Source organism: Drosophila willistoni, chromosome 3R (assembly GCF_018902025.1).
Source record: "Drosophila willistoni isolate 14030-0811.24 chromosome 3R, UCI_dwil_1.1, whole genome shotgun sequence".
NCBI classification, from domain to species: Eukaryota; Metazoa; Arthropoda; class Insecta; order Diptera; family Drosophilidae; genus Drosophila; species Drosophila willistoni.
In genome coordinates, this window is record NC_061086.1 from 31447004 (window position 1) to 31474254 (window position 27251).

At 36.1% G+C, this 27251-nt stretch overlaps 1 protein-coding gene across 2 annotated transcripts in view; it reads left to right on the forward strand.

Annotated features, from left to right (window-relative positions):
* Window positions 1-1356: 1356 nt before the first annotated feature.
* LOC6649528 (octopamine receptor Oamb) overlaps window positions 1357-27251 on the forward strand; it is a 35025-nt gene continuing 9130 nt past the window's right edge. For both annotated transcript variants that reach the window (XM_047009251.1, XM_023179741.2), the window contains exons 1-6: window positions 1357-1464; window positions 1645-1694; window positions 11827-12324; window positions 17983-18274; window positions 18331-18567; window positions 20460-20961. In XM_047009251.1, the coding sequence (XP_046865207.1) occupies window positions 18023-18274; window positions 18331-18567; window positions 20460-20961 (991 nt within the window). In that variant the 5' untranslated portion in view covers window positions 1357-1464; window positions 1645-1694; window positions 11827-12324; window positions 17983-18022. The remainder of the gene's footprint in view (window positions 1465-1644; window positions 1695-11826; window positions 12325-17982; window positions 18275-18330; window positions 18568-20459; window positions 20962-27251) is intronic.

Genomic DNA, 27251 nt, shown 5'->3' on the forward strand with positions numbered 1-27251 from the left:
ATAAAGAGCTCCATCATTACCATTATCATTATGATGGTCATTTTGATTAGAGGAGCTAAAGCATTTGGCTTTTTGCTAGGCAGCAAAGGAGCAAAGGAAGCGAATCAGTTAAAAACAAAAAAAAAAAAATACATGCTCATGTGTCCATGATGTGTAATTAATTTTCGTAACAGCTGTTTATCCTAATTAGAGATGAACGCGTGCTGTGAATATATATACATATAAAGGAATGACTGGATGGCTCGATGGATGGATGGTTGGTCGGACAGATGGACGGATGGTGTAGATGAATGGTTTAATACACGGGGAAGTGGGCGTAACAGAGGCGTGTGCCTTTCATTAATCTTGATTACAAGTAAAGCAAACATCAACCGACCAAAAACAAAAACAAAGGTCAAATATTTGGACAAGGTAAGGTGAATTAAACGTTATGAATTTCAATCTGAACAATAAAGGTTTGCAAAATTTTAATAAACAAAATCCTCTGCATCTCTAACTCATATGTAGGAATTATCTGTCAGTCAAAGGGGATAAAAATACTTAGTACTCGATTTTTAAATTGTGGCTTTGCTTTGTACCTTTTCCCTTTTCGTGTATAGTTTCCATTTTCATTGGCCCTGCGGCCAATTCTATTAACTTTAATACATAATGTCAGCAAAGTCAAACTGAGAGCATTTGCCACTTAATCGAAAAAAAGGATAAAGATGGAAAGAAAGTCAAGTGAAATTTGCCAAATTGAACGCAAGTAACTTTCCTCCCAGACATAAACCGAAAATTGCAAGGAGAGGGGGCGAAACACAATTTGGTATTCAATTCGCACTTTTTGCAGGCAAGCGAATGTCCTTTTTTTTTCCTTACGCTTTTACTTTTATTTTATTTTATTTTATTTTTTTATGGTTGCTGTCGCCTTTTGCTGGACAAATGTACATCTTTGGATGCTTATTTTGCCAATTTATTATGCGTCTCCTCTTTTTTTTTTTGGCGGGGGTGTCGGAGTTTTCTTTTTCTGTCTGTTTATGGATAACAAGGCACGGACAAAAAGACTTGAAAAATCAAAGAAAAAGTCAAATTCTTTGGTTGATTTTCTCAAGCTGCAGGCCCAGATGCAAATGGCGAATTTGGGAATGGTTAACGGAAGTTAAAGAAACCTTCCAATTAGTTGAGTTCACTCGAAAACATTTTCTCTCATGCGATTTTTCAGCACCATCGAGATTGAATCTCGGCACGCCGGAATGGAACAGAGCACAATTGCTGTGTCTGTGTTTCGGCCATGTTCGGGCTGTTTCATTACCGTTTTGGGCCACAAACAGTTGAAGCGGCCAAAACAGTTTAGATTTCAGTTTGTGTTGAAAATTCTGCGGCATCGGTTGTGTGGCACGAAATAAAACGCACGCATTCTAACGATACACAAAGAACCTTTCGGCCACGGCCAAATTGCCGAAGGCGTCTCTTAACGGCATAACGGTAAATGCGCGTGTGCGTGGTTATCACTGTGTGTGTGTGTGTGTGAATCTGTGTGTGTAAAAGTGTATGCTTGTGTGTGATTGTGTGTGTGGGTGTGTGATACACGAAGTGAAGTGCGCTTCTTGTACTCGGATGCAGTTTTGATCGCAACGCATTGAAAGTTCCTTTTCGCATTTTCAGTTTGGCGCTCACATCGAAGGATTCTCTCTTGGGTCCTCGTACGAATTGAAGTGCGTGAGTTTTCAAGTGAAGAAAATTTAAATTTAAACCGTTAGCTGATATTCGAGATTTATGGCACGTATACGTGCCGTCAACAACAACAACAAAAGTATTAATAATACAACAACAACCGTAAAGAGATACATTTATGCACATGTTCCTCGCAAATGCTATTTGGCTTGAAGTATGTAGCCCTCCCATATCCATGCATTTCAGTTTATTGTTATATTTTTGTTGTGCAAATGTCAAGCCGAAAGTGTGAATATTTATTTATGTGATTTTATTGTGTTTTCTGTGTGTGTGTGTGTTTTTGTGTTTAACGAAATTATTCAACTCATGTGGGCAACGCTTTTTCTTTCTTTCCTTTTTTACTAAACTCACTTAGTTAATTGCTGGAAACAAACATAATAACAATCAACAATATGATGTCAGAACCGAAAATTCAATTAGAATTTTCTTCATTTTTTTTTCCAGTATGTTTTGTTGTTGTTGTTTTGTGTTTTTTTCGTTGCCAAGCGCAATTGACAGCGAATATAATTGTTTAGCTTAGCCATAAATTGTAAGTCAAGCACAATGTTATAGACACTCAAAAGCGTATAATCAAGAAATAAAATATATTTCAATCAATTTTCAGCGCAAATAAACTATAAATTTTGATAAAGAAACAACAAAAACTACGTGTAACAAAGCCTAAACAAAATGCTTGCAATTTTTCAACGCATGACAACAAATTAATTGCCAAATAGATAGAGAGTGTGTGTGTGTGTGTGTGTGTAAGAGAGAGAGAGATATAGATAATATAACCAGCGGCAAGCAAACAAGTTAAAAGACTAACCAAAAGTAACGCCTGCAAGTGCATCCAGCAACAACAACAACAACAACAAAAACTTGACCGATTTTTCACAAATCAATTCAATTTGGCGACTTGTTCGCTATCTCAAACTCAATTGCAAGATCAAAATGATTTATACAGGTGAGTCGAATCGACAAACGCACTTTTTTTTCTCTAGTTTAAACTATGCAAATGCCCGATTTTGCTTGGGAGTCTGAAGTCTATAACAAAAACCAAATAAAACACATATTTCGATCCGTCTTAATGATACCCTATAAATGGCATTAAGCTATTTATTTGATTTGATCTCCTTATGTAATTTGGTTGCTTTCATTTGAGATAACACCAAATATTTCAACTGCTACCAACTGTTCAGGAATATATTTATGTATATATGCTTTAGACAGTTGCATTTGCATCTACTCTATGAAAACTGTCAGCAAAACTTAATTCTAATCGCATTTACATATAAGTTGTGTCTGTACATTTCGCCCTTGGATAAGACTGTAAATCCGTAGCTTTGGCAAATTACAGTACAAATCCATTTCAACGTCTCGGAAGTTGCAACGTAATTAGCCACGCGGGGTTGAGGGGCCACCAAATTCATACAAATTACAATTCGCCAAACAAAACAAAACAAAACAAAAAAAAAAAGCAACACAAAATCAAGCATGTGTTGTTTCTACGACTTTGCGGTTTTCTTTCACTTTTTTCTTTATTTTCATCTTGAACGTTGTATACCCTGTCGCCTGTGTAGAGTATTGAGCGTATGTAAGGATCTTAAGGATCATGCCTAAAAGTATTTCGGGGTTATAGTGCCCTAAGGAAACATCATTTAAAAGATAGAACTCATTAGTTCCTGAGCTACATAATATCCATTTAAACTAACTACTTTCTTTATATTTTCAAAATGCATTATGTAGTTTCAATTTAATACTATACTTTGTTTTAGTTAATAGCAATTCAGACTTTTAGTGATTGGATTAGACTTAAAATTAAAACAAATATCAATTATACACAAAAGTAGAGACTCTTTTGAGTGTGATTTTAGATTCTCCCTTTTACACAGGGCATTTAAATGGCCACTTTGACTAACTTTTCTAGTAGAATTAGATTTTTTTTTTGTTTTTTATTTATGTGTCACGAAACACGAGCCCATTTAGTTAGAGATTTTGTTTACACATTTTCAGTAGCCTAATTAACTAAATGGGTTTTCTGTGCGCCTTAACAATAGACATGAGCGATTAGGATATAAAAGTTTTCATTCAAGGCGTGAAACTTAACAGACACACACACACACACACACACACACACACACACAAAAGGAATGGCAAACTGACAGGCGAGAAGAAGTGAAAACAAAGCTGGGGAAAAAGATGTTTTGACAGGTCGAACAAAAGGTTGAAACGGCCAAAAGGAATAAGCAATATCACTTGAAAACTGTTTGGCAGCCAAAAAATTCTAGGTGTTCATGTTGACAGCTTTGACAGAAGAAATTCGAATCCCCAACGAGCCAAGTGGGAGAGGTGGGGGGACAAGCGAAAACTTGGGGATAAAGAAAACTGTTTCTTTGATGCTTGGAATCTATGTAGGTAGTTGGTACTAGTTAGTATGAATCTGTAAACTGATGTGGTATTTGCTTAAAGGTAACCACTTTTAGCATGAATAAGTAAGAAGATAGATTCAACAGACAAAGCTAATTTTAGTTTAGTTTGTTAGTTTAACTTTAGCAACAAATGGAAAATTAATATTCTTAACATCAAAAATAAAAGCTAAAAATGTGATTTTGTGATTGTGGTTTAATTTTTGTTTTAATTTCATTTCATTGTGTATTTCTTCATTGCATTCTGTTTAAATTTTAAAACCAAGAGAATTACTTAGCTTAAATTTATATTTATATAAAAAATTATTTGTTTATTTAATACCAAGAAATAATAATTTTGCCTGGCAATTAAAGTCTTTATTTCTATCAAAACCTTAAATCAAATACGAAAATGTTTAGTGAGAAGTTTTCTGTTCTAAATTTGTTATTAATTACCAATTTCTTGATTAATTATGTAGACAGTAAGTAAATCTAGGTATGAATTTTTTAGCAGCATCAGACAATTAGACTTGATATTACAATGTCTAGACTAACTTGCTAAATAGTTAATGTTTTAGCATTTAAATTTTACTGAAGCAAACTTTGGCTCATCAATTAAAGAGACGTTCCAAGTTTTTTATATTTTGTTGCAATTTAAACGCTTTCGATTTATTTAAAGAGAAACGGAGAAAGGAAGCAGCTTGAATATCAACATAAACTCAGCTTTTAATGCTGATTAAAGATAAATATATGCCCGCATATATATATATATATGCTTATACAGAATTGCTCTGTGCAGGGGGAATATATGTAACATCTTTGCAAGGCTATAAAAAATAAAACAAAAGCAACCATAATAAGTAGACAACTATGGAAAGGCAACCTACGTGCATAAGCCAACGAAACCTGAGATTCTTTTGGCAAAAAAAAAAAAAATAACAACAAGAACAAAGAAAACAAAAGTGTAAACATAGTATTGTGCAACAAACAAATACAAAGCAATTGGGTGGCAGAATTTTATCAGAATCAAGTGGAAGAGAAAGAGAGACAAAGACAATAAGAGGGAGACTGAGAGAGAGAGAAGGAAAGGTGGGAGCCAACAAGTACTGGGAAATGAAAACAAACCAAACCAGTTGAAATTTATTAATGGGGCGGCGGGCATAAAATTGTTTTAAGGTGTCTGTGTTGGTGTGGTCTCTTTGTTGGTGTGTGTGTGTGTGTGTTGGTATCAAACATGACATTAAATAACAATAACACAGCAATAAAACGTTGAGCAACCCTTTAAGGGGTTTTTATTTTTTTTTGTTTTTCTTCTTGTTTCTTCCTTTTCGTGCCATTTTGACGCTTTATTGCAAAGTTGTCACCTCACGCCTGGCACACGGGTCGTATGCGCAATGAAGCTCATGTAACGCCTGGCCGTAAAGAGAACAATCACCAAACAGACAAAGACAAACAAAACTCACATTGCGTATACGCACCGAGGCAAAGCAACTTGCAGAAGCCTCAAAGAAAAACACAAACGGAACGAAAGTAAAAAAGAACTCAGGACTTACCCCCTCCCCTCCCTTTGCTCGTGCTACTATATTACTTTTTTTTTTGGCTCTGCTCAATGTATTTAAAGCACACAAAGTGCTTATTTTTTATGATGCCCACATGGAAATTGTTAAACCTGCTGTCTGTCTGCCTGTCTGCCTGCCTTCTACTGTTTGTTCTTGACTTTTTCTCACTCACTTACTTGGCCATGTGCTGTAAAAGTTTTGATTGACAAGCGTCGACCGGCAAATTAACAGCTCATTGCATTGCTGCCACAAAAAAGCAACAACAACAACACGAACAGTAAAATTGGCAGATGAGTGCCGCAAATGAAGCGGCAACCGAAAACGGAAATGAGTTCACAGTGCTCGTGGCAAGCTTAGCACTTGAAAAATCACCTAATTCATTTAAATAAACTCTGAAATGTCAGTGCCAATGCTAGACTGACCATTGGCTCTGGCCTCGTGTTGGACAACCTTACACACTGCGACGGGACTTTGTCGTCTCGCCTCGATTTGGCTTTTATCTGCAAAGTGGAAAGTCGACGAGTCGGCAAACTAATTTAAAAATCCACTTGCTAAGCATTTCACCCACTCCAGAGGACCTCTAGGACCTAGGACCTAGAGGTGTGTGGCTGAGGGCAGAAGATGGCAAGAGGACGAACCTATTTATTTTTTCATTTCTTGCCTTTTATGATGATTTTGCACTGCTTGGCAATAGTAAAGCAAACATTTTAGCCCCCAAGTGTTTAAATATAAAACGGAAATGAGCTTTACGCTCCTGACGCTCTCTCCTCCAGCTATTGCTTTGAGCCTTCTTTAACGAGTGGCAACTCCTGTGACTGTGGATTATACCCAAAACGTGCCAAATGAACTGTGCACACACACACTTACACACACACGCACACCCATTTGCCGAAATTTTTTTCTTCATTCATTTCTTTTTCAAAACTTCAAGAAAAGTATCTTGAGAAACGAAAGAAAATGCTAATTAATGAGTGCAACTTTCTTTTTGCCAGACACTTTTAAATTAATTGCCCACCTACGAAAGTAATTTGATTTCATTTGCCTCTTTTATTTCTCTCTCCCTCTCCCTCTCTCTCTCTCTCTCTCTCTTTTGGACAGCCTTTAAAGTTGTGTCTTGCCATTTTTGGCAACTGCCAGACACACCCCATGCAACAAAAAAAATGAATTTGTGCAAAATATTTAAATTGCTTTCTGTCATACGATAATCAATTTGCATTTTCATTAAATGCTCAAACAACAACAACATACTCAATCGAAGCAAGTGGTAGAATGGGGAAAAAAACTGCAATTTATAGATTTCATTTTACCTAGTTTTTTGTTTTGTCATTTTGATTGACATTTCGAATTGCCAACAACTCATCCATCCATCCATTTGGCAGTTTGACAATGTTCTCTCATCATACCCTATGGCCATATAATAAAAGCGAAGATGAACATTAAACGAAATGGCCATATCTATGACTTGAAATATAGTAATCTCATCTGAATATCTCAGGCATTGAATGTAAACTAAACCTGAAGCAAACTAACTGCAAAAATTATGCTAGAAACTTAATTAAAGTATATATAGTTTTGATTTGGTACTTACCTCAACAATGCTGAGTATCTTGAAGTCGTGGCCAAGTCAAAATATAAACACAGATTTATTGTTCGGTTTGAATGCCATTCACTATATATCAACTCATTTTCCCTCACATTCCCTGCAAAGAAACAAACAATTTCCATTTTGTATATGGCTTTCCAACAAATGTTAAATTAGTTGAGCTAACATTCAAATTAAACCCAATCGATCCACCATATTGACAATGAGCGAATTGAAATTGAAAATTGTATTTATTGTTGGCTTAATTAATCTAATTTATAATACAGTTTCATTAAGCATTAAGTGCATTTGTCAAAATTGTTTAAATGAAACAATGAATAATTTCTGGTTTTGTTTTGTTTACGCATAGACTAATTGATCGGGCATAAAACTAGTGTGCGACAATTATTGAAAAGAATTTCCATTGATTTGATGTCAATTTATCTATTGTTCTTTATTTCCCATTGTTTTAATTAAATTTTTTTTTCCGGTGAGCTCTTAAAGCGAAACTTTTTGTTTTAACCACAAATACTTTTTATGGCTTCGTAAAATTTAAACGAAAATTATTTGGAATATATATATAGGGAAAAAAAAAGAACCAAACAAAACAAAACAAATGGGGGAAAATAAAAATGTTGGCAAACTATGCTCGATTTTATGAAGACGAATTCAAAATACTCTTTATTGAATAGGAATCCAACGAAGAAATAGTCCGCTATCAATTCTACAATCAGGTAAAACAATCGACATTGAATATATATAATTTAGTGCTCTGAATTTATGTATTTATAGTATAGTCTATGCTATACCCTTCTTTAATAAAGGGTAAAAAAAACAGCATAAAAGTAAAAGTTGTATGGAGAAAATAGTTCTTGTTTATGAGTGTGCGAAAATGGGTGAGCGTTTGTGTGTGTGTGTATGTGTGTTTATTTGGGGTGTGTGCAAACAGAGAACAAAAGTGCCCAAAGCGTTTTCACAGCCAATTTTTTATGCAAAGCCAAAAGACAAGACAACGGCCTGACATGTGTGAGGAGGAGACAAGGAGGTAGCAAGGATACTAAGGGTGTCATTTGGGGGGTGGGGGGATGGAATGTATCCACATTTTTATATTTCTGTTAAGCATGGCACACAAATCTATTTGTTAGTAAGAGGCAAGGAGGATCTTGCTGGAATACTAGTATATATATATGTATATATGTATGTGTGTTTGTATGTATATATGCGTGTGTTCATTTAGGATGGCAATGAGCATGAAAGGCATTAGGCACACACACACACACACACACACACACACTCAACACATTTTGCAGCAGCTTCAGCCCTTACAAATGCACTAGTTTATGGTATTTGAAAGCAAAGGATACCCATACACTCGAAAAAAACTTAAAGAGAACCCTTCTGCATATATGAAATATATTTAAATAACAAAAGATTTAGGCCCACTTGCATTATGAGATTAATTTCACAGCTGCTTCCAGTAAATTGCAACCACATATACGAAAAATGGCCATTAGAAGTGACTATAAAATTGTCTCTATATGCCCATAAGGTCATTTAGGCCACTTGAACGCCAAACCATTTAATAGTTTGTAATTTATGACCTGAAAAACTATATATGTATTTTCATACTCAATATAGATATTAGATATAGATTTCTGTTTGTCTTTTAATATCCTCTGCTTTACCACAATGTAAATTGTGGCCCTTTAATTTTTTAGTCGTTTTTCTCTGTGTAGAAAAATCTTTTATCTCTCAAGTCTAACATTAATGCAAGTTGCTGTTGCTGTGAATTCTAACACGTCTTTATGCTACTTCAAAAAAAAAAAAAACAAGAAGAAAAACAACAATAAACAGAAAGGAAAACAGGAACAAAAAAAAATAGAAGAAAATATCAACAAAAATAAAACACAAATGAATGTAAACAGCTAGAAATGGGAGACAAAGAAGGCAAGGCAAAAAAAAAAAAAAGTAACGACACTTAAGTGGCCCTGAATCTCAATCTCAATCTCTTTGCAGTCGAGTGATTTTGCCTTGTTAGCAACGCACTTGGTCACCTCGTTGATGACGTATTTACCACTGTTGGTTTTGCCATTGCCATTGTTGTTGTTGTTGTTGTTGCGTTGTCTATGGTTAAACTTTTGGCTAAAACCATTTTGGAATTTCTTTATGGCCATTTAGCTCATCATTTTGAGGCACAATGCAATAGATTATTTATAGCATTTATTGTTATGCTAATATAAAGGACGACCACACACACAAACACACACACGCACTATATTCCCAAATATATACACACACATTTATTATGCATATAATACATATATTAAATTTATAGTATTTTTAATGGTGCCTTCTTTAGACTTAGTTTGTTTGCTTTCCCCAACAGCGGATCATAAAGAATATTTTCGTTTTAAGCGTCTTAAATCTGATAAGAAGACTTGAAGATTTAGTTCAAAGACAAGGTTGATTGCGCTTCAGTCGAGAGCTTAATGTTATCACCTCAATATTTATTCAATTGGCTTAATAATAATTTCTGCCTCTTTAGGAAAAGAAAAGTTTTAAACCCTTCGAAACTCAACTATTCAAATTTGAAGTTAGGTTTTGAGTGGGTTTAAGCTAAACGATATATATCGATAACAGGTAAAAGAGACAACTCTAAAGTCTGCTTATCAGAAGTAACTAGTTTGTGTTAATTAATAACAAATCAGAAAAGAAAGAGTTAAATGCCTTTTTAAAGTTTGTTGAATTTACTTTTTTTCCAATGGAATTATCTTCTACATTCATTTGTGTAATTATAATTTATGCAATGCACATTCCTCTTTAAATATTTTGTAGCGAAGGCAAACAGGCAAAATCTTAACAATCATTAGTCCTCGTTAAGCATAAAATAGCTAAAACATGCATACAGGAATTCAAGGATGCTAGGGGATGGGTGCAAAAAACGCGCGTATCCTGCTCTCTAAGAGTTAATTCCAAACGAGCAAATATGATTTGTGCAATAAACATGATGAAGCGACGGTAAAATGGCTACTGCCATAGAGGAATTTCACTCACACTCATGCATATGTAATAGCGAGTAATGCGAGTAATGCATTATGCAAACAAATTAAACGGCATAATTACTATGCAAATCCAAAAGCTTTTAACAGATGATGGCAATATATAGTATGGTATTCATGATAAAAGGCCATAAACCACATATACACGGTTGGATTTAATAAATTAGAAGATAAATATGAATGGCACGAAGCGAAACATTATTATGGCTATATGTATATATATATTTTTAGGTGTTTGCTTTAAATAAATAAATTTTCGGGGCGTTGGCATGGCCCTTGTCAGAGACGCGAATGTCTAGATGTCATTAAATACAAATTAAGGTTATTAGGCCATCCGAATGGGATTTGTGTCCGACGGCTTATGACAATGATTTGACCTTTTGCTCAAATCCGCAACAACAACAGCAACAAAATGACTCATTTGAATCGAATTGACCATTACCATTCCAGGTTATTTTCGTTTTACGCAACTTATTTAACCATCATATTTTTTATTCATTACAAACACGTGCGCGTAATGGAAAACTGAGAGTCACACCCTCGTTTGTCCTTTTTTGATTTCCTTTTTTTTGTATTTGGACCTTTCAATATGGCTGACAATGTCTGAGACACCTTAAACATTGATTAACTATCGATTTTTCGGTCATCGGTCAACCGAAAACTTTGAATTGGAAAAGTAACTGAGAAACGAATTCAAAATGAAAGGTGGCAAATATGCAAATTAACCAAAGAAATGCATCTTTTTCTCATCTTGTTCTCATTTCTTCGTGCTTGGGGCAAACCATTTTGACATTTCATTTGGTTTTCGCAAAAAAAATTTCAACATATTTCTCTAGGGGGAGTGACAGAGCGTGAAATAAGTGAGAAATGCATAAAGTCAATTGCATACTTCCAGGGATGCCAAAGTCGAGTGGAATTGAGTTATCTCTTGACAAACTTGTTGAAAGTTTTTTAACAATAAATTTCAATGCACAGAGGAGGAGTAGGGGCGGAGGAGGCCGAGAAGGAGCACAAGGACACCTGCAACAATTCCACTCAATCAAAATTGAATTATTTGTTACGTTTTATTTATTTTGCGAAACTTTTCCACCGAATGCAAAATATTTGCAAAAACTTGCAGAGTCACTCACAAAAGTTGCTTGTCAGGCAATTAGCAAACTGTGATAGCTTTTTGTACAGGCTGAGACTGCAAGAAAGTTGTCGAATCGCTTGAGACTAACTAAGCCAGCCAATGTGTTCACAGTGTACTGAATTAATGGGCAAACTATTTAAATTGGTAATAAATAAATGGTAAATTTCTCTTGAGATTTTCTTTTCAACTATGAGCAAGGATTGAAGCTTTAGAAAAGGTCAAATGAAAGAAGAAACTCGTAAATCTGAAGTCTTTAAATAAAAGTTGCAAGTCTCTTAATATTTAATTAATACTTTTTAACCCCAACTATGTTTAAATGTTACGTATACGCTATGTGGTTAATTCACACTTTATGGTTGTTTTTTCTTTCTTTCTCTCTTTGTGTTTTTTTTTGCAGATTGTGTAGTGGAATTTGTCAGGATCAAAATGTAATTGATAGCAAAGTGTTTTCTATCCCATGTGACATATTTGGCTCAATAAACCGACAGCCGTGTAAACAATTGTGCAAACATCCCAAACAAAAAAACAAAAAAATAACACAAGCTAAACCATAAAGAAAGTCTGACAGTGTGAGTGAATTGAGAATCAACAGATACGCATTCGGATATAGACTCAAACACATCCTGACACACATCCCCCCCTCCCTCCGACAAACAGCACCCACTCTTACATAGAGGACGGGGCACACAAATTTGATGTTTTTGGATGGGAACAATGTGTGTAAAACGTCGAACCAAGGGCGAAACAATTGGCTTAGCGGCATTGGCCAATGTTTGCCAGGGACAACCGCAACAACAGCAACTGGAGCCACAACAACAACATGGAAATAAGGCAGCCACAGCAACGAACTAATTGTAATTCATGGTTACAACTATCCAAGAAACTGCTGCTACTGGTAAGTTTTAAAACTATCATCATCTCAAGTAAAGTTTTCCACTCCATTGTTGCGCAGGATTTAAATTGAAAATTTCAGTCACATCTTTTGAGTTAGTTAATGCTGTAAAGAGAGAGAGAGATGCAACTCTTTTTGTCCCCAAAAGATTTATCACAAATGCATGCCGTGTACAATTAGTCCAACTTGATGTTGAGCAAAAATGTTGTTGCCATTACTTCCTGTTATTATTTCCTTTGAGCGTTTCCTTTGTAGAACCGAGGCATGCACGTTCTAGACGCCCGCCTCATGGGCAACTGCTGTTCACACATTTCCAATGACGACACGAGTAAGAGTTAGTAAGTTAGTAGTGAGAGAGGTCCAACTAAGGGAACTAAGTCGTCATAGTTGCTGTCACGTTCTAGTTTATGCTGCTGGTGCCAGTTGCACATTTTTACCCTGCATCTGGTTGTCTGAATGTTGCAATCAACTTTGACAAGTTGATGTGTGTCGTGCCGTGCTCTACTCCGCTGTGTGTGTGTGACATTGATTATCTTGTAGTTGTCGAGCATTGAAGTTTTGTGCAGTTACCGTTAGGCAAATGTATGGCAATAAATCCACAGTATAAATCTACATGGCACTTGCGACAACATCGTTGTGTCTTTAATATGCCAGGTGTCTGACTGAATGCTGCTTGTAAAATTACGTATACGCCTGGTAAACATGTCTTTGTTGTTGTAGCTCGTAAAAGAGTCATTAATGGTATAAGATAGATGATGCTAAACCCCCTTCCCCCACTTATCAACAATATCACTAACAGCCCAGGCATTATACTCACTTTAATTATATGACAACATTAATTTCAATTTGTCTTAAATATATTTTCCATCTCCATGTCTGTCAACTTCAAGCATCAAAGCATTCGCATTGAAATTTAAACACACAAATGTTATAGTTCAACTTTAAATTCAAAGTTTTTGGCCAAAACGAAATGTTTTGTAATTGAAATTTTAGCCCGCTGGCAATTACCCCAAATTAAATTAAAAGTTCTTGTGAGCTGTGGGGCTGAGGGTTTTTGGCAATTGGCAGAAATCAGCAAGCCGCAAAATTATGTTATCCGCAAAGCGGAGTTTTATCTGCATTTGTGTGTGTGCGTGTGTGTGTGTGGGTGTCTAATGGTCCATTTCCGCTTCCGTGGTTGCACAAATTCGCGATTTATGTAATTCCACTCATTTGGCAGCGAAAACTGCGGGCAGTGCTAATTGCTTTCAACTTAATTTTAATATTTTTTTGTGGCTACTAATATTGTATATTATTTCTGCCTACCCCTATGGAGTTCATCAGATTTTGAAAAGGGTTTTTTGAACCCAAACATGATTCATATTCCCAACCAGTATTGCATTTATGTATTTTTTTGACTTGTTTGTGTAATGATAGGAGGATTCTTTATATTTGATTTAAACAAGTTAAACTTCCAGCATTTTCTTCACACAAAGTTTCCGTCTAAAGGTTGAAATGTATTTTGAAATATTTAAAATACAGAATATCAAACAATTCCAAAGTTTTATGGGTATAGTTAAAAGGCAAGAGGTCCTTTCTAAACCACAGACATTTTTGTTGTTTTACCTACTACAACTATTTGTGTTTCCCCGTTTTTCTTTTTTTATAGTATTAACTGACCCTTTCCCCATTTAAGTTGACCTGTACGTGACATGAACTTTTGGTATTCTTTGTTCACGTTAACAGGTTACTGCAGCTAGCCTTGGCATTATAATTCAACCGAATTCTCATTTGCAATTAAAGCCCAAGGCAAGTGGAAATTTCGTAGTAGTTTTTTCTTCATTGTCCTTTGCTCTGCATCAAATGCAGAGAAATTTACCTTTGACCTTGCCGTGCAACAAATGTAAATTTTTTTGTTGTTGCAATAATGGAATTTTATTCTTAATTTGTATGCATACCAAAATGCTCGGTCTGTGTCTGTGTCTCTGCCTTGTTGACAGCAATTCCAATAAAAACTGTCATCGTATAAATATTTGCCTCCAAATGGCATAGCCAACAAACTGCAGCACTCAATTAGTCAGGATGAGTTTGCCCAACTTCATTTAACTCTAATGGAAAATTTTTTAATTAGAGCTTCGTGCTTGAGTTGATTTTCCGTGCAAAGTGTCCATTAGTTATATCAATAAAGCAAATATCTACTCTCAGCCATTCCGTATCCGATTTTGACAAATTTCAATCAACTTTCAATGTGGAGATAAATACTTTCTCTGTGTGGCACGCCCACTCACCACCACAAATGCAAGCCCCCTTTGAAATAATTCCAATAAAAATATTGTCGAAATGAAACAAGAAAGTAAAATAGTTTGTTTAAGTGCATACATGTATGTATATATATATATACAGAGAGCAGTGTGTGTGTGTGTGTGCAAGGAAGAAAGTCTGAAATGTATCTTGAAGTAAAACAAGGTTCAATTTAAATACTTAATCTCTCTAAATTGTATTTGTACTTCGTAATCGATTTACCAATTGAAAATTATGTCTGTGCAAGAACAGAAGAGGAAGAAATCTTCTTAGCTTGATTCCAATTAAGCTGGCTCAAACGAGATAAATGGCAGAAAAATCCTTTCTCTTACTTGAGTGAAAATTGTCAATTTTAAATAATAGAAACTTATTTGCAAACAGTCACTTGAACAAAATAGAAAAATGTAACCGAGAGAGTATTAGGAATCACTAAGTATATAAGTATGGGCTAAGAGTCAAACGTACTTAAGTTTTAAGCCCAATTAAGGGTTAATGAAGGTTGAACGAACAAATTTTCTCATACGTCATGACTCAGTGTCATGGCAAAAGGTATTTAAAAATTTGTTTTTTTCCACAGCCAATCGATTATATATATATATGTATATGCAGTATATATATTCTAAAGAATATGTTTATTTAGATTTTTATCTACGCATGTGTATGTCGTATATGGATCATAAAATTTTCAACATTTTCATTGAACTTTTTATGGCCATTAAAGACCGTTTGAGAATTATAAAATGTAACAAAACAAAAAAACAAAAAAAAAGTTTTTAATGCCATCATAATTATATTTAATTTACTCAAAGTTCATTTTCCGTTTTATGTCATCGTCAACTGGGCGCGTACGCATAGAAGAAAAGCGTATTACTCATACGCCCCATACGCCCCAAACTCTAAATGTGTTTTACGACACGCTTTAAATGTCAATTATTTATTACATTCACCCAAAAATTTGATGTTGGCAAAAAGTTCTGACTTGCAACTCAATTTTGGCCACTTTCTGTTAGCAAATTTTCTCATGCAAAATTTCGCCGGAACATAAAATGACACAAAGTGGCAAGTGGCAAGCGGCAGTGGCAATGCTTTTAAACTTTGCCACAATTTGGAACAAAAGAAAACGGAAGAGCTTTGTTTTTTTATTGTTGCTACTCTTTACATAAATGTTGTGCTTATCGTATGTGTGTCTCAAATTTAAGCAAGTCTTCTTTTAATCCATTTAATGCCAATAATTGATTTTAATGTTGTAATTCTCCATTGGCGGGAGGTGATGCCACTTTTTTTTCGCTTCCATCGTTTACATCCCCATTTTTTCGATATATTTGTCCCAATTATTCTAAACTTGAACCTGTTACAAATTTATTTAGTCATACGTCAATAGAGCTTGCAATTTTAATTCAGAAATCAATATCTATAGAGCTGTTTTGTTTCCCAGGCAACGAATTTTGAATATTGTTTAGTTTTGTTTATCCACATTGACTGGAATCACATGATTTATTATTTAGCTGGACGAACCTTAATTGTGGTCTAAATATATAAGCGTCTAAATGGCCTTAAGGCTTCTGTAATCAAATATTTAAATTTAGGCTTGTCATTGGCTGAGTTTAGTCAACATATAACTACGTATCCTTAGCTCTTTCAGGTGGTTGAGGTGAGGGAAGGTAGAGAATTTTTCGTCTGATCTGGATTAAGTAGACTTAAACATAATTATTTAATTCTAAGCAAATGCCCAATAAGGAAACACAATTTTGGCTATGTGCGACTTAATTTAAATTTCACATTCCTCATGAGCTATAATTAGAACGCATTAATGACAAATTGTCTTCAAATTTATTCATTGACCTTGACTCGGTCAACAATCAATAATTTGATATATCACTGTTGACTGTTTTAGCCAATTATAAATTCAACGAACAATATCAATAAGCATAAAATGTTATTAATAATACTTTACTACCCATCCACCCATCCACCTACCTCTTTACCTGTGTCTGTGTTAATTTATTATTCATTTGCCATTCTCGACTGTTGTTGCCACATAACAAGGTAAAAGTGAATGAAATGAAATGATGGCCAAAAGCCAGATGTCTACTATCACATTAACTTTCCATTTTGCTATGATACTTTCTTTACACCTCAGCCGCACACAAAGCAAATTCTATTTAAATCCCACTTAGAAGCCACAACTCCCCATCATTACAGCACTCTTTGGGATCCGGAGAAGATGGGGATGGGGAGGGGTGTGGCCAAGTTGAGTGTAGCCAAAGTAAAGGGAAATACTTAAAGCAAATATATTTTAATCGATTTGTTGCGTGCTTTGAATATTTCATGCCCAGCAATTACCCCAACCTCATGGGATGTATCTTGATGTGGTTATTCTTGTGTCGTTTCTTGTTGTTGTTGTGTCTATGGTTGTTGTTGTTGTTGTGTGCGTGCCTAACTGCCAAGCTTTGCCATTAAAGTCAAAAATAATTTCAATTATTGATTAGTGACCAAATTGTGTGCAAATATTGAATATGCGCCCAGAAATTGATTGGTTGTTTAGCAGTTTTAATGTTTCTAGTTTATGGAAAGCACATTATGACCACTATCGATATCAATCGATTGCATAGTAATTGAGTTGCAATTCATTTGCATGCGAATTCATTCATAAAAAAAAAGACAAACTATCGTGATGATGATGATGATGATGAGTATTATTTATTATGGCAGTTAAATGGCCTCCATCTCTTATATGTCATCGGTTCCGGCATTTAATTTGCAATTATAACAAGAGCTCGGCCGGTAGGCTGTTGTTGTTGTTGTCCACTGAACTGATGTTTGTCCGACAAAACAATTAAGCAAACCTGCCAACAGGCATTACATTATCCTGTCCTTATTTCTGTCCATTGGTTAGCCACAATTATGGCGCCGTTAGCTAAAAAACCAGTCAAAAGTTCCTGCCAAAGTCAAAGTTCATTTGCCTGCTGGCGTTCATAGAAGTTAAAACTCAATGAGAAAGAAACGTTGCCTTCAGCACACATTCCGAGAGAGCTCGTCGAGTGCTGAATTTAACAAATCTTTAATCATGACAAACTCAAACCCTTGGGCCGTCATCTGTGTGCAGCAATTTAGCTTTCCATATCCACTTTCTCGTTTACTTGTGTATGTGTGTGGGTTTGTGTATATTTCTATTTTCTGACCTTTTTTTGTTCTTTCTTTTTCCTGAGTACTATTTATAGCACCCATTGAGTAGTCTCTTTATAAATTAATTAGACACGCCAACGCAAAAGACGAAACGAAAAATGGAGCAACCAATTAGGACCACAACTGACTAATGCTCTGGCCAAAATGTATTTAACTTATTTTCTGTCTGCCTACGGCGGCTTTTCGTTTTTGCAGGTGGTAAACACGCATATACACCCATCTCAAAAGTACCGCCATGAATGAAACAGAGTGCGAGGATCTCATTAAATCTGTAAAATGGACGGAACCAGCCAATTTGATCTCATTGGCCGTACTCGAGTTCATCAATGTTCTGGTCATTGGTGGCAATTGTCTAGTGATTGCCGCCGTCTTTTGTTCGAATAAATTACGTAGTGTTACGAATTTTTTTATTGTTAATTTGGCCGTTGCCGATTTACTGGTGGGTTTAGCGGTGCTACCGTTCTCGGCCACCTGGGAAGTATTCAAGGTAAGCTCGTCTTTGATATCTAATTGCAAATGAACTTACATTCTTATCTTTGCAAGGTTTGGATATTCGGCGATGTGTGGTGCCGCATTTGGCTGGCCGTCGATGTCTGGATGTGCACGGCTTCTATATTGAATTTGTGTGCCATATCTTTGGATCGTTATGTGGCAGTCACGCGACCAGTCACCTACCCAAGTATCATGTCAACGAAGAAAGCCAAGTCCTTAATCGCTGGCATTTGGGTACTATCATTTGTTATATGCTTTCCGCCGCTAGTCGGTTGGAAGGATCAAAAGGTAGGCCCCCCCCCCCCCCCCCCCCTCAACTGACCTAAAGCAATAAATTTTTGTATTTTTTTGTCTTTGTTAAATGTGAACCAGAAACTAGAACACCAAAAACAAAAAAGACCTTAACGTTTTGAAAAGTTTTAAAGGTCCTTTCATTGCTTGGACATGAACTAACCACCCACACAACGCCCAAACATTGACACCATTTCAAGTGGGTACAAGTTTTCGTTACTTCGGTGTGGTTGGTTTTTTTGTGGCCCAATGCCGCAAATGTCGTGCCAAAGACTTCAAACTGGCTCATTTGTGCCAAAATTACCGTAAAACAAGACACGCTTCTAGTCCCTTTTTGGCCATTTTCTGTGTGTGTTTGTGTGTGTGTCTGTTGACATTTCTGGCACACATGCATGAAAGTAACCATTCTTACGCAACGTCAATGATAATAATGTGTCGTCCAACAAGCTACAAGAGGAAAGTATTAGAGGGAGAACAAAATTTATGAGCATCAAACCACTGGGTAATCAGATCGCTGGCGAAAACATTGGCCAGCTTGTGGTCGAGAAAGAAAAAAGCAACACCAGATACCCTTTAATGGACTTGGACAGTTTATGGTTTGCTTTTGTTTTAAGTCAAACGGAAGTTAATGAAGACATTCAACTGGAAATTGATATATGTATGTATTCCTTGGACCAATAAATCATTGACGACCACAGAAGCTGTCCCTATATTACATATGGCATCATCTTAATGGCACAGAAAGTCTGTGGAGCTGGATATCCGAATGGCTTCCAGCATTCGGTTAATCGCCTTTGGGTTTTAATCGCATAGTTGCACATGAGGATATTTATGTACACGATATGTAGCAATGGAACTCGAGTGAACTGCAATTGAATGGGTTACGTTTGAATGGTTGCCTTCGGCTGCCATCGTGGACTTTATTGAAATTCGATTTACTGTGGAGCTGCCATCGATTATTATGAAGGCGGCTGTTGCCTTGCCTCTTCATTCAATTCCCATGCCATTGCACGAACATGGCACAACATGTTACTTATCCTCACACACACACACATATAACCCTATATACGTATGCAATACTACATTGTGTATATGTATATATTCTCTTGATGCCTATTCAGTTTTCTGTCCTTTCACTTCTTGGCTCTTTTCTCGTTTTCTTCATTAATACGCCAAAATGTATGCTATACCTTTTTACCCATAGTCAGTCAGTCATATTTATGCGCAACGCGTTGCCACAAAAAAATGAAATGAACCGCTTTAAGTTGCATTTTTATTGGTTAGCCAAAGTGTGCGTGCGTGCGAGTGTTCGAGGATGGAATTTTAATGGGATGAATGACAAAGGAAGATCCTTTTTAAATGTCAAGTGCCGAATGCCTAACACCTATGTATCTATGGACAATATATTGTACAACCTACCTAGTCACGTTGCTGTATGTGAGACCGTGTGTGTGTGTGTGTACACTAAGAGTAGTCGAGCAGTCAAGGTTATTTTCCAAGCCGCTTAAAAGTTGCCGATTATATATGTATTTATTAGAAAGAAAGAGCAAATGCAAAGAACACTTCATGAAGTTTATCACGTATACGTAGTGTTGCCATTAAATTAAATGTATTTCATGGTGATAATAGTATGTACATACTTATGTAGATTTTATGCAAAGTACGCTTTAGAAAAAAGCGCCGATGTATCCTTAAGGTGAAACTGGCATTCTATTTGGCATATGGTTCAATATATTAGGAATCCATAAAACGAACTTCTATTTTAATACCCAACGAATGAGTCTTATTTTTGCAAAATCAAATGGAATTAATTTACTCATAAGCTAAACATTTCATGTTTATGTACTTGTTTACTACAATATTTACATAATAAATGATTGCCATTTCAGGCCGTTATACAACCGACCTATTCGAGGGGAAACTATACGCTTTATTATGCCACCACAATGTCAAGCACAGAGGAGGATGGTCAACTAGATTTAGATAGCATTAAGAGACAAGGCGAGGTGGAGACCTCCTATAATCCATACGATCCCAACTTTGCGCCCATCGATGATTCTGCTGAGATACGCATTGCAGCAATGAGTACAAGTACAACAACTACAAGAACAACAACCACAACAGCAAATATAGAATCATCAACCACAACAACAACAAATACGGATATGGACTATGATCTGCTGAATTCACCAGCCCAAAATAAACCTCAATATACATCGGCCAGTTGCCCATGGAAATGCGAACTGACCAATGACCGAGGCTATGTATTATATTCAGCACTCGGCTCCTTCTATATCCCAATGTTTGTGATGTTATTCTTCTATTGGCGCATCTATCGGGCAGCTGTACGCACAACCCGGGCCATAAATCAAGGTTTCAAAACCACAAAGGGTAAGTGAATTTGCAAAACTCAATACACTCAATACACACACATTTTTTCCAACTTGTCCTGAAATTTGTGCGTAGCTAAATGACATTTTTTTAATACTCATAATTGCATATATATAAAAAACCAAATTAAAATTCAAAAATATATATTAAACAAATATTTTTGAAATGTAAGTAACGTGTTCACATGTAGCATAGTTTATTTTCTTTCAATCTTTCAAAACTCTCTCAACGTGTAGACCATTGTAGTGTAACGTGTCCCGTTTTTGTCCCAATCAATTGTTAATATGTTTTTCTTTCATTTTCAATTTTCATTAACTAATTTAATTAAAAATACACACACACAAACACACACACATACGCATACGGGTCGTTGTCTTTGTCCTGTCCCCGGTTCAAAATCATAAATTGGCCGTCAAGTATATAACTCGTTCATCTCGCTGCGTGTGTTTGTTGTCCCCACCCACCCCCCCCCGTGCCATAAATCAATCTGAACAGTCCATTGGATTGCCAGGCTGTGAATAGTCGAAACAAAAATGTTGTAAAAACTATTAATACAAAAAAAAATATGAAGCTGTCAACTAAATTTGCATTTATAAATAACCACACACCATTTTTTGTCGCCATTTTGTTTTTGTGCACACACACACATACATACACAAAGGAATATAAAATGAAACATAACGAAACAAAACTCCAAATATATCGACATGATAATGTAATAGGCTGTTTCGTTTGAATTGTTTACATATATATTTATTAAAGGTAAATGTGATCTATGATTTTTATCCTCGTTAGCACGACCGATTCGCAAGCTCGTTCAACCCAGACTGACTCGACGCTCTCTCGTACTTCGCTCTCATTTAGAGACGAGCATGTTCTCTCTCTGAGACATGAGAGAGAGGTACTACCGTCTTACGTGAGCAAGCCTGCTACAATTCGGCCGTCCTGACAAAATAAGATCTCCTGATCTTGGGTGGTATACATTATTTCATATCTTACGAGCTATACATTTTTTTTGTTTATATTTTACAAGCTATTACATACATTTTTTCTTTTATTTATATCTTACATCAATTATTAAAACAAAAGCTTATGATTACATTAAAGTCAACTATTTCAAGTTCTTAACCAGGGCTTAATATTTTGGCCACACCATACTCCCTGATACGGGTTACGGGAAAGTTGAAATCCCTCTACATCTTTCAGTAAAAATCTGTTGTTTTTCAGGACTTTATCTACTACATATGGTCCTTTGTTTTTTGGTATTAATTTTCGAGATATTCCCGTTGTACTGTCGAAATTTTTAACCATGACATAGTCCCCTATTTTATATTCTTTTTGCCCTGTTCTTTTACTATTGTAATACCTTTCATTGTATGCTTGTGCTTTTTGTTGGTTTAACGCTGCATTCTTTCTTATCATTTCAAGGTTTATTTGATTTTCTGTATTTCTTAGCTCTTTAATCTCTTCTTTCAGTTCGTCTGTAACTACTCCTCTTTGTTCTATGCCAAATAACATTATACTGGGGTACTGTTTTATACTTCTGTGAATTGTATTATTTAAAGCATACTCTACGTTTTCGACAACCGTATCCCAGTAATTCCCCTTATCTGGATCTGTCAACTTTGCCAGCATAGGCCCTAGACTCCTGTTTATTCTTTCTACTTGCCCATTGGCCTGAGGGGAACCCGTTGCTATTTTAACGTGCTGCACCTTTTGTTCAACCAAAAAAGATTCGAATTCAGACGAAGTGAAACAACTCCCTCTGTCAGATATTATGCATTTCGGCCTGCTATAACTTCTAAAATACGCTTTTAAAGCATCTATTGCTTCTTTTGTTTTTGTGGTTTTTGTTGTATATAGCCTAACGAATTTCGTAAAACCGTCTACTACTGCAAATATGTGTTTTTTAGACCTTCCAGCTTCTATTGGTCCATAGTGATCGATATGGATTAACTCGAAAGGTTTATCGCCTTTCGGTATACTGTTCAGAAATCCATCGCCTTTGCTGCATTTAGGTGAGAATGCTATGCATCTCAGACAATTTTCTATATGTCTCGTTGCTTTATCCTTAAGACTTGGGAACCAATAACTTTTGCCTATTGCGTCCAACATTTTGTCTCTACCTACATGGCCTAATTCGTCGTGGTATTTGTATAAAACGTGATTTTCCATTTCTTTTGGAACGTAGAACAATATTTTCTTGTCATTGGACTTTCGGTATAATACTCCGTTTCTCATTTCAAACAATTTGTGCTCTGATTTTTCTAGCATTTCCTTTATTTTTTTTAGTTCTAAGTCTTTTGCTTGGCAAATAACTAGGTTGTGCTCGAAGCTATTCGGTTCTATTACCATGATATTGGTGCATCTGCTTAACGCGTCTACGTGCTGCATTTGCTTCCCTGATCTATGCGCTAACTCGTAGTCGTACTCTTGGAGTTCAAGGGCCCATCTCGCGATCCTAGGGTTTAATTCTATCTTATTTAGTGTAAGAGTCAGAGAATTGCAGTCAGTTAAAATTTTAAATTTCTTTCCTTGGACATAAATCCTAAATCTGCGCAGGGAGTACACAATCGCTAACGTTTCGAGTTCAAAACTGTGATACTTCGACTCAACCTCGCTTGTTCTCTTCGAAAAATAAAATATTGGGTGTAGTTTTTTATCCGCTTTCTTTTGTAATAAGACCGCCCCAAAACCTAATGCGCTTGCATCACAATGAAGCTCTGTATCGTCTCTGGGGTCATATATCGCCAATACTGGTGCTTCCAATAGTATTTGCTTCAAGTTGAGAAAGCATTCTAATTCCTCTTTTCCGAATTGAAATTCTTTGTCTTTTTTCATCAGGTCGTACATAGGTTTAGCGATTATGGAAAAGTCTTTTATAAATCTTCTAAAGTAGGAGCACAAACCTAAGAAACTTTTCACTGCGTGTACATTGCCTGGCACTGGAAAGTTTTTTACTGCATCCAAACCTTTATCGTCAGCACATATTTTGTTTTCTGTGATTTTATATCCCAGGTATTTTATACTTGACATGAAAAACTCGCATTTGTCCATTCGTAGTCTTAATTTGTTTCTTACTAACCTATCAAAAACTTCTTCTAGAGTCTGTAGGTGCTCGGTTGTATTTGCACTGGCTATCATTATGTCATCCATGTATACTAGGACCTGCCCTTTTCTGATCATGTCTTCAAAAATTCGGTTTATAAACCTTTGGAAAACATGTGATGCATTCTTGATCCCCATTGGCATTCTTAGGAACTCGTATTGACCAAGCGGCGTGATGAAAGACGTGTATTTTACTGACTCTTTATCGACGAATACATGAAAATACCCATTTTTAAGATCTAATTTGGAAAAAACACGTTTGTTGACTAGTCTGTCTAATAGATCGTCGATCAATGGTAACGGATAGTTGTCCTTGATAATCATCTTGTTCAGTTTTCGGAAATCTATGCATAATCTGATGTCCCCTGTTTTCTTTTTCACTAACACTACTGGAGACGCATACTCCGAATCGCTTGGTCTGATAATTTCTTCTCTTATATATTCATCTAACAATTTCTGTAGTTTTTCCTTTTCAGAATATGATAACCGTCTTGGTGCGTAACTAAATGGTTTGCAATTTTCTAGGTTTAATTTCATTTCACATCTGATATTCGGTTTATCCGGTCTTTGCGCATTCACATACCTATCCCTGACTAGCTTATCAAAACTCTTAGCCTTTTTATAATCTATGTTTTCACCGATCACGTATTCTGGTTCTGGGTTTTCATTGTCGATGTAAAAAATTTCTAACATTCTCCTTTCAAAGTTATCTTCCATATTTGTTTCAGACTCACTACGGGGTTCCTTTAATTTAATTTCTTCAATCCTATACTTTTCCTCATTTGTACCTTTAATGATATTCTTTTCAAACTCTAAAGTCATTTCTTTATCTATGCATGTCCTTTTGTTAATAACATTGTATTCAATAATTTCCTTATCTGCATTAACATTTTCTGTATTAATTTTATCATTTGCACTAATATTTCCGTTTTCTGTATTACCCGTTACACTTATATTAACAATTTCATTTTCCATATGTTCTGACGTCAACATTCCAATTTCTTTAAAATTAACTTTTCTTACGTTATCGTGGCTTTGAGAAGTAAGTAGCGCACTTTTTTCAAAAGAATCTAAATCTAATTTAAGATTACATGATGTCAAAAAATCCCTTCCAAAAATTACATCGCGACTCATAGATTCGTCTGGGATAACGAGTAAATAAAAGTAAATCTTTATTGAATTTTTCACAACGTAACATAGTAATTTTCCAAATGTAATGAGAGGACTTCCATTTAGCCCTTGATAAGATTGCTCGACAGAATAAAGATATGAATGATTAGGTAAATGTTTCTTCTTGATTAAGGAAACTGGACTCCCCGAATCTATGAGGCACGCTGCAATAAAGGAATTACTTGGCGAATCTACAAAATGTATAATGAATTCTCTTACGAAATTGTTGCTGCTCTGGTTCGTACGGTTGAGTCCATTAGTTTCACGGCTGCCCTTCCTATCTGGACATTTGGCCGCCCAATGCTCCATGGATCCACAGATGAAACAAGAGCCTGGTACACGGTCCGGCCTGTTGCAGTCCTTCACCAGGTGTCCTCTAATGTTACATCTACGACAGCGCATCTCTTGGAGCTTGTTTGCTCTGCCAGTTTCGTTTTCATCTTTAGCTGCGCGTCGAATGTCCTCTAGATGTATCTCAGCGAAAGCAGCTAACATCTGCTTAGGGTTGGCGAAACATTGGATCCGTGCTTGAGTGCGTAATCCCTTGTCAGGTATACCCTCGATAACTTTATCAAGGAGCTCCTCTTCATCGATGTTAATATTGTTGGCTAACATTAGTTTGTCGTCCAGATAAACTGCAAACTTTTCGCCAAACTTCCAATTACGCTGTTCGAAATGACGACGCATTTGTGACTTGGACATCTTCTCTCCAAAAGCTGCCATTAACTGTTCGCATAGTACTGCTACTGGCTCGCGAATACGTGTAACCTCCGAATGAAGCCATGAATGCGCCTTGCCTTTCATCTTGCAAATGAATAGCATTCGTAAGTGAGTGTTGCCTATGTTATACACTTCACCGATATTTTTAAGCTGAGCCACCCACTTTTTGGAGCACGATTCGCCATTGAAGTCCATCAATACTTCCTTCGCCAGTGAAAAAGCTATACCCATCGATTCGCCGTTTGAGTTGCCAGAGTATTGGTTGGTGGCTTCGACTGTGGCGTTGCCATTGATGGGAATGCTGCTGTCATCGATATTCTCATTAGCTACGTTGTTATCGATAACATTGCCAGTGGCGTTGCCATTGTTTTCCGAATTCTGGAAAGATCTGCCCAAATCGTGGCCATGCTCGATTCTAGGAATCAGCAGTTGAAGTTGTTGTAGTAATTGTTGAACCAACGCGACATCGTTGTTGTTGTTGAAATTGGAGTTTACCGCTTCTTGTTGTACGCTTCTCGGAATTGCGTCGCCAATTGACGCTTCATTTAATTGGTCTGGGTTAGGCATCAATTGGATGTCGTCTAAATTATGCTCTGAATTATCATGTTCGTTCCAACCAGGTGGGGCAAGACCACGTGTTTCGACTGGCACACTATACAGACGAAGCACTAATTCGTTTCTTGAGCCGTTTGTTGGCATGTTTAAAGTTGATAGCCATTGTTTTAGTTGGTCGAGGGTGAAATCGGATAGTTGAACTGCGTTACTCATAGTTTTGGGTTAGGACCACTTCTGATATTGTAATAGGCTGTTTCGTTTGAATTGTTTACATATATATTTATTAAAGGTAAATGTGATCTATGATTTTTATCCTCGTTAGCACGACCGATTCGCAAGCTCGTTCAACCCAGACTGACTCGACGCTCTCTCGTACTTCGCTCTCATTTAGAGACGAGCATGTTCTCTCTCTGAGACATGAGAGAGAGGTACTACCGTCTTACGTGAGCAAGCCTGCTACAATAAATAACATGAAAATGTAAAAATATTGATATAACCCATACACGAAAAAAACGTCAAAAACAAAACCCTTTTAGTGTCAATTTAATTTTAAGTCAGCGTCTAAATCAACAACAACAAAAAACAATTTACACACACAAAATTCTCTTTGTATAAAAAAAAAATGACGCACTTAAAATAATCCTTGTAACAAAGTTCATAACAAAATTAAAATAATAATTATGCAAATCAATATTGGGACAAATATTTTTGTCGTTAGTTTATAATTAGTTTAGTTT